The sequence below is a fragment of the Nanorana parkeri genome, unplaced genomic scaffold, assembly GCF_000935625.1.
Source record: "Nanorana parkeri isolate BGI_ZX_2015 unplaced genomic scaffold, ASM93562v1 scaffold1687, whole genome shotgun sequence".
Classification (NCBI taxonomy): domain Eukaryota; kingdom Metazoa; phylum Chordata; class Amphibia; order Anura; family Dicroglossidae; genus Nanorana; species Nanorana parkeri.
The window spans coordinates 67,361-75,328 of record NW_017307955.1 but is presented as its reverse complement, the minus strand read 5'-3'; the positions used below and the strand labels follow the sequence as shown (position 1 = coordinate 75,328).

General features: G+C 46.5%; 1 protein-coding gene across 1 annotated transcript in view; it reads left to right on the top strand.

Annotated features, from left to right (window-relative positions):
• NRIP3 (nuclear receptor interacting protein 3) overlaps positions 1 to 7,968 on the top strand; it is a 46,622-nt gene that overhangs the window by 19,452 nt on the left and 19,202 nt on the right. Inside the window, exon 2 of the mRNA XM_018571146.1 lies at positions 5,427 to 5,606. Within this exon, the coding sequence (XP_018426648.1) occupies positions 5,427 to 5,606 (180 nt within the window). The remainder of the gene's footprint in view (positions 1 to 5,426; positions 5,607 to 7,968) is intronic.

The window sequence follows — 7,968 nt, the reverse complement described above, 5'->3', positions numbered from 1 at the left end:
TCTGGTCTGGTCTGGTCTGGTCTGGTCTGGTCTGGTCTGGTCTGGTCTGGTCTGGTCTGGTCTGGTCTGGTCTGGTCTGGTCTGGTCTGGTCTGGTCTGGTCTGGTCTGGTCTGGTCCGGTCCGGTCTGGTCCGGTCCGGTCCGGTCCGGTCCGGTCCAGAAAAATACTGCACGTCTCATTTTGTCTGGTCCGGAAAATGGTGTGAACCTTCCCTCATAGAGCAGCCCCTCCTAACCAGCTCTGTATACATCTACCGGACAGCGCGGTGCCAATTTAATTAAACTAGTCTCCATGGGTGGATTTAAACCAGATTAACTAGCGCATGACTACAAGCTTAACCTGCGGACACTTAGAGGAATGCGGAACCTACAGGGGATGGCGCTGAATGTATCAATCACTGATATGTCAATCAATATATGGATCAGATGAAGGTTACAGACGGCGGGAATAAGGAAGTTGTGAAAGGTGAAATATTTTCCCATGCACAGCTGATCGCCAGTCAGTAACCTATCGGAGATCCCTCATAGGGCCCCGGGCCCTATAGTTGTTGGCACGGCGGATTGGTAGCGTTTGTATTTGGATACCTATGTAGTGTGATTGTCACATCGTCTGCTTCCTCCGAGGATCAGTGACACAGTTTTTGTTCTCCTGAAACACAAAAATCTTCAGCTCACTTGTAGCCATGTGACAGCCCTAACCAATCAGGTGTTAGCGTTCACTCATTGGGAAGATGAGGTTCAATGTCATTGGATGAAACAGGCAACATACTGTGTTCACACAAGTTTCACCCGGGATTTATACATCTTTCCAACCAAGTGCAAGTAGAATCTGGTTGAAAGTTGCGTGAATCTCGTGTGAACCTATAGACTGACCTTTAAAAGTGTATCCTAACCCCAGGACCAAAAATGTCATGCAGTACATTGCAGCTAACCCAGGGGTGTCCTGAGGCCGGGTGTCACCCGGAGCAGCTACTGGGTGACACCCCGTCGTGACATCACCGCACATGCACGATGACGTCATCGCGCGTGCACGGTGAACTTATTGATACCTGCCGGCGGCCATCTTGGTGATGGAGCCAGCAGAGAGAGGAGGGGGACAGTCACCCGGCGGGATAAGGTATGCCACCGGGTCCCCTCCTCTCTCCCGAAATTGTTATGCGCATGGTCCACGACCAAGTGCCCGACTTCTCAGAGGGGGGTGACACCAAAATGACTGTCAGTCATTTTGGTGTCACCCCTCCATTGGTGTCACCCGGGGGCGGGCCGCACCCCCCTCACCCCGCTTGTGACGCCACTGAGCTAACCAATTTTGTGTGATTGTTGCATTAGCGGCGAACCTGCCAGTAACACACTTCCCGTCCTAGGGTGACAACTCTCACTCACCATCCTGTATGCATGGAGAAGCAGCGTTGTCACCCTTAGACGTGACTACAGAACACCTTCCCCTTCTTATTTCTATACCGTAGAGGGGATGTGTTCTGTAGTCTGCACAGACGACTGCATGAGATAACATTGCAGAGTGCAAATGACACAGGACAGCACTGGATTTCTGTCAGGATCAGAATTTCTTTTTTTTTAGTCAAACACACTGTACATATCAAAACACTCCCCGTGTCACAGCTAACAGACAATGGAGCAAATAAAAGACGTTCATTTACATACACTAAATCAGTTTATATAAAGGAGGCCCCCTTATTCCAATCACATATTTCATGGCGTAGGCGGGCGTTAGCAGCGTGCCAGTGAGTAAGTCAGCGCAGTTCTGCAGCTTAATCACATACGACACCCAGTCACTTTCATGCTTGACGTGAAATCTGCCGTCCCTCTCGGGGGATGGGAAATGCTGATTCATACTGGCAGATCTCCAAAGGAGAAGAGAAAATTCTTCTCTGTGATCTGCTGACCTTTCTGCAGGAGAACCGCGCTGAGAGCCGATCGCCAACACCGCAAATGTTCCATTTTAATTACCTTTAGTGCCTTTTCCTTCACTTTATAGCAGGTGAAGGAGACGAGCGTTAACGACCTTCACAGCAACATGAGAAATCTTAAAACAATAAACCAGAAATTTCTCCTCTTATATATTGTAACTTCTTCTACATACCTGAAAATCAGATTGTTCCTCAATTCACCACAGAGGGTGGAGCCAGTCCACCCAGAGCCGCCATTTATAGACCGGATACACCCTAAATATAGAGCCATTTATCCAACTGTCCATCCGGAGCCGCCATTTATAGACCGGATACACCCTAAATATAGAGCCATTTATCCAACTGTCCATCCGGAGCCGCCATTTATAGACCGGATACACCCTAAATATAGAGCCATTTATCCAACTGTCCATCCGGAGCCGCCATTTATAGACCGGATACACCCTAAATATAGAGCCATTTATCCAACTGTCCATCCGGAGCCGCCATTTATAGACCGGATACACCCTAAATATAGAGCCATTTATCCAACTGTCCATCCGGAGCCGCCATTTATAGACCGGATACACCCTAAATATAGAGCCATTTATCCAACTGTCCATCCGGAGCCGCCATTTATAGACCGGATACACCCTAAATATAGAGCCATTTATCCAACTGTCCATCCGGAGCCGCCATTTATAGACCGGATACACCCTAAATATAGAGCCATTTATCCAACTGTCCATCCGGAGCCGCCATTTATAGACCGGATACACCCTAAATATAGAGCCATTTATCCAACTGTCCATCCGGAGCCGCCATTTATAGACCGGATACACCCTAAATATAGAGCCATTTATCCAACTGTCCATCCGGAGCCGCCATTTATAGACCGGATACACCCTAAATATAGAGCCATTTATCCAACTGTCCATCCGGAGCCGCCATTTATAGACCGGATACACCCTAAATATAGAGCCATTTATCCAACTGTCCATCCGGAGCCGCCATTTATAGACCGGATACACCCTAAATATAGAGCCATTTATCCAACTGTCCATCCGGAGCCGCCATTTATAGACCGGATACACCCTAAATATAGAGCCATTTATCCAACTGTCCATCCGGAGCCGCCATTTATAGACCGGATACACCCTAAATATAGAGCCATTTATCCAACTGTCCATCCGGAGCCGCCATTTATAGACCGGATACACCCTAAATATAGAGCCATTTATCCAACTGTCCATCCGGAGCCGCCATTTATAGACCGGATACACCCTAAATATAGAGCCATTTATCCAACTGTCCATCCGGAGCCGCCATTTATAGACCGGATACACCCTAAATATAGAGCCATTTATCCAACTGTCCATCCGGAGCCGCCATTTATAGACCGGATACACCCTAAATATAGAGCCATTTATCCAACTGTCCATCCGGAGCCGCCATTTATAGACCGGATACACCCTAAATATAGAGCCATTTATCCAACTGTCCATCCGGAGCCGCCATTTATAGACCGGATACACCCTAAATATAGAGCCATTTATCCAACTGTCCATCCGGAGCCGCCATTTATAGACCGGATACACCCTAAATATAGAGCCATTTATCCAACTGTCCATCCGGAGCCGCCATTTATAGACCGGATACACCCTAAATATAGAGCCATTTATCCAACTGTCCATCCGGAGCCGCCATTTATAGACCGGATACACCCTAAATATAGAGCCATTTATCCAACTGTCCATCCGGAGCCGCCATTTATAGACCGGATACACCCTAAATATAGAGCCATTTATCCAACTGTCCATCCGGAGCCGCCATTTATAGACCGGATACACCCTAAATATAGAGCCATTTATCCAACTGTCCATCCGGAGCCGCCATTTATAGACCGGATACACCCTAAATATAGAGCCATTTATCCAACTGTCCATCCGGAGCCGCCATTTATAGACCGGATACACCCTAAATATAGAGCCATTTATCCAACTGTCCATCCGGAGCCGCCATTTATAGACCGGATACACCCTAAATATAGAGCCATTTATCCAACTGTCCATCCGGAGCCGCCATTTATAGACCGGATACACCCTAAATATAGAGCCATTTATCCAACTGTCCATCCGGAGCCGCCATTTATAGACCGGATACACCCTAAATATAGAGCCATTTATCCAACTGTCCATCCGGAGCCGCCATTTATAGACCGGATACACCCTAAATATAGAGCCATTTATCCAACTGTCCATCCGGAGCCGCCATTTATAGACCGGATACACCCTAAATATAGAGCCATTTATCCAACTGTCCATCCGGAGCCGCCATTTATAGACCGGATACACCCTAAATATAGAGCCATTTATCCAACTGTCCATCCGGAGCCGCCATTTATAGACCGGATACACCCTAAATATAGAGCCATTTATCCAACTGTCCATCCGGAGCCGCCATTTATAGACCGGATACACCCTAAATATAGAGCCATTTATCCAACTGTCCATCCGGAGCCGCCATTTATAGACCGGATACACCCTAAATATAGAGCCATTTATCCAACTGTCCATCCGGAGCCGCCATTTATAGACCGGATACACCCTAAATATAGAGCCATTTATCCAACTGTCCATCCGGAGCCGCCATTTATAGACCGGATACACCCTAAATATAGAGCCATTTATCCAACTGTCCATCCGGAGCCGCCATTTATAGACCGGATACACCCTAAATATAGAGCCATTTATCCAACTGTCCATCCGGAGCCGCCATTTATAGACCGGATACACCCTAAATATAGAGCCATTTATCCAACTGTCCATCCGGAGCCGCCATTTATAGACCGGATACACCCTAAATATAGAGCCATTTATCCAACTGTCCATCCGGAGCCGCCATTTATAGACCGGATACACCCTAAATATAGAGCCATTTATCCAACTGTCCATCCGGAGCCGCCATTTATAGACCGGATACACCCTAAATATAGAGCCATTTATCCAACTGTCCATCCGGAGCCGCCATTTATAGACCGGATACACCCTAAATATAGAGCCATTTATCCAACTGTCCATCCGGAGCCGCCATTTATAGACCGGATACACCCTAAATATAGAGCCATTTATCCAACTGTCCATCCGGAGCCGCCATTTATAGACCGGATACACCCTAAATATAGAGCCATTTATCCAACTGGCCCTCCAGAGCCGCCATTTATAGACCGGATACATCCTAAATATAGAGCCATTTATCCAACTGTCCATCGGGAGCCCAATATAATATATATATTTACTACCTGTTGATCGGGCCAGACGATCTGTTACTTTTCTGAGGACCACAATTGCTGCACATATACAAAGATTTGTATGAAATTCCTGGCTGGGAAGTGTTTACATGATGTGGTGACCCTCTTATGCACATAAAGAGATGAGGAACAGGACACGTGACAAGGATAAGGGAAGGGGAAATATTTGGCCATTCTGGAGCTGAATGTATCTTTATTTCTTCTTCCAGCAACCACATAATATCCTCCAGCGACGCCTGCTGGAATCAAACTTAACAAAACTGAGGAACAACCGGACGACGTGGACACCAAAGACCGACCACTCATCTCAGAGCAACAAACAGAGCCATGGGAAGGTAGCCACGCCCCGGAGGAGCGAGGAGGATGACGCCCTCTACGTCTGGGGCCAGGTATGGCACTTACAATAACATCATGCACAGCACATGGAGGGGCATTTATACTAGGGATGCACCGATACCACTTTTTTAAGACCGAGTACCAATACTTTTGATCAAGTACTCGCAGATACCAATTACCGATACTTTTTCTTAAAGGGACAGGTCACATTTTTTTCTAAAGCAATACAAACTAATGCTTTAAGGTCACTTTTTTAATATTATGATTCATGAGATGACGAGGGAGCCTGACGCCGGCTTCCAGGCCAATCAGAATGCCGGGCGCTGCGTCATTACACGCTACCTAGCTTCCTAATTGGCCGGGAAGTCGGCTCCATGCTCTCTCATCACAAGTGACGAGAGAGCATGGAGCCGTTTCCTGGCCAATCAGGAAACCGGGCAGCGTGTAATGATGCGCTGCCTGGCTTTCTGATACAGGAAGTACTCGTGCTAGGTATCGTAGCATTTGGGCGAGTACGAGTACCCAAATACTCGGTATCCGTGCATCCCTAATTTATACCAATCATTCCATTCCAGTGTGCAGATCATTAGAAAAACCTTTAGGTACCAACAGGCCCGGAGGAATTCCATACCCCTGCTGCCCCCCTACTCCCTGCTGCCCCGAGCAGCAGGGAGTAGAGGGGCAGCAGAGGGGCAGCAGGGGTGTGGAATTCCTATCTCCCAACGCCCGGGACATGCAGTTCCGGGCGCCAGGTGGGTAGTTGTTTTCTACATTTAGCCCGGCTTTGGGCAAGCAGAGCTCAATGTACAGCGGGGAAGGCGCAGCTTGTTTTGTACAGTTGATCTCGGCGATGCCCTGCATACAGGGGGGCGCATTGAGGAACCTGGGATTTGGGCAGCACAGAGAGTAAATCCAGCCCTGCGTACCACTATAAAGTATTTCTGATTGGAAAATGATTGGAAATCCATCCGGAAAGATGGGAACTCCTCAATCTGGCCACAGAGATTGTGCAGAGATCTCGCCAACAGAAGACATACAAGAAACCGTTCGGAGATTTAACCTCATAGCCTCAGCCAAACAATGAAACGTGAGCTTCGAGCTTTGTAACCCGAAGTGGTTTATAGGATCGTTGCCATGGCTGGCGGTGAGAAGTCATTGGAAAGCAGTCAAGTCTCTCTAGAGTTCAATCTACTATGCATATGTCTCTGCAGGAGGTAGCTGTAGGACATGTGTAGTGTTTTTGTGTGTTTAACAGCTCTATGGTTATTATATAGGAAATAAAAGGCGTCTAAATATATTCAATATACTGTGTGTTGTAACTCAATAGATCTGTCAGAATGTGATACAATGACTCTGAATGAAAACAAATGTATCAAAATATTATCTCTAAACCATGTTGACTCCAAGCCTTCCATCTTTAACCCCCTTCCACTCTTTGTTAAAGGAGAACTATGGGGTCAGTGCTTTTCCCCATAGTTCTCCTAAGGCTCACAGGAGCACACAAACTAGCGTCCTCCCGTCACCCAAAGCTCAGTGGCAGAGCCAGCTGTCAGTCACGCAGCTGGGCGGATCCAGACATAATTGTCGGGATCCGCTTCAGCTGCGGCGTCTTAGTATACCGTGAGCTGTAGCTCCCTATATACTGAGCCTAGGGTGACGTGAGGACGCTAGTTTGTGTCCTCCCGTTACCCTAAAGAGAACTATGAGGAAAAGCCTTAACCCCATAGTTTCCTTTAAGGCAATCAATGTTGTTTTACCCGTTATATTCTCACCCAGTCGCGTTACGCCCCTCTATGGTGTCCCAACTTACAGATCTATTCTCAGTTGTTCATTATTTAATACCTCTTGATGCTTACGAGTGTCGTTTATGCCTAAAAGGGGGCATACTCTGAATGTAAATGAAATGAATTAAATGAATGAAAGCAAGGGGAATGGGCGGGTGGGGACGTTCGTGACCCGCCGACGTGAATCCCCTGTGAGCCGTGCCGACTTTAAAGGCACAGGCTCCTCCCACAAATCCAGGCTAGCCTTCGGCCAGCCTTCAAACTTATCCCTATTTGCATTTGTGACCAAGAAAATTGCGGTATTATGCTTATTTGTTATGTCGAACTGTTCTCTCTCTCTTTTTTTTGTTGATGTATTGCCTGAAAATCTTAATAAAGAATTAGAGTTATAAAAAAAAATATATTATCTCGTTATTAGAGGATACAGTGAAAGACATTTCCTTTACAGACACATTCACAGTCATATAAAACACAACAATAGACATAAATAATCTAAAAAATAAAATACAAAGAATTCCTTCTACTTCGTGTTCCCTATTATGTGGGATCAATAGAAGAAATAGAACAAATTCTATATGTTCTATGTATTTGTTCAAATATCTCATTGTTGTGTGTGATTATGATTGTATTG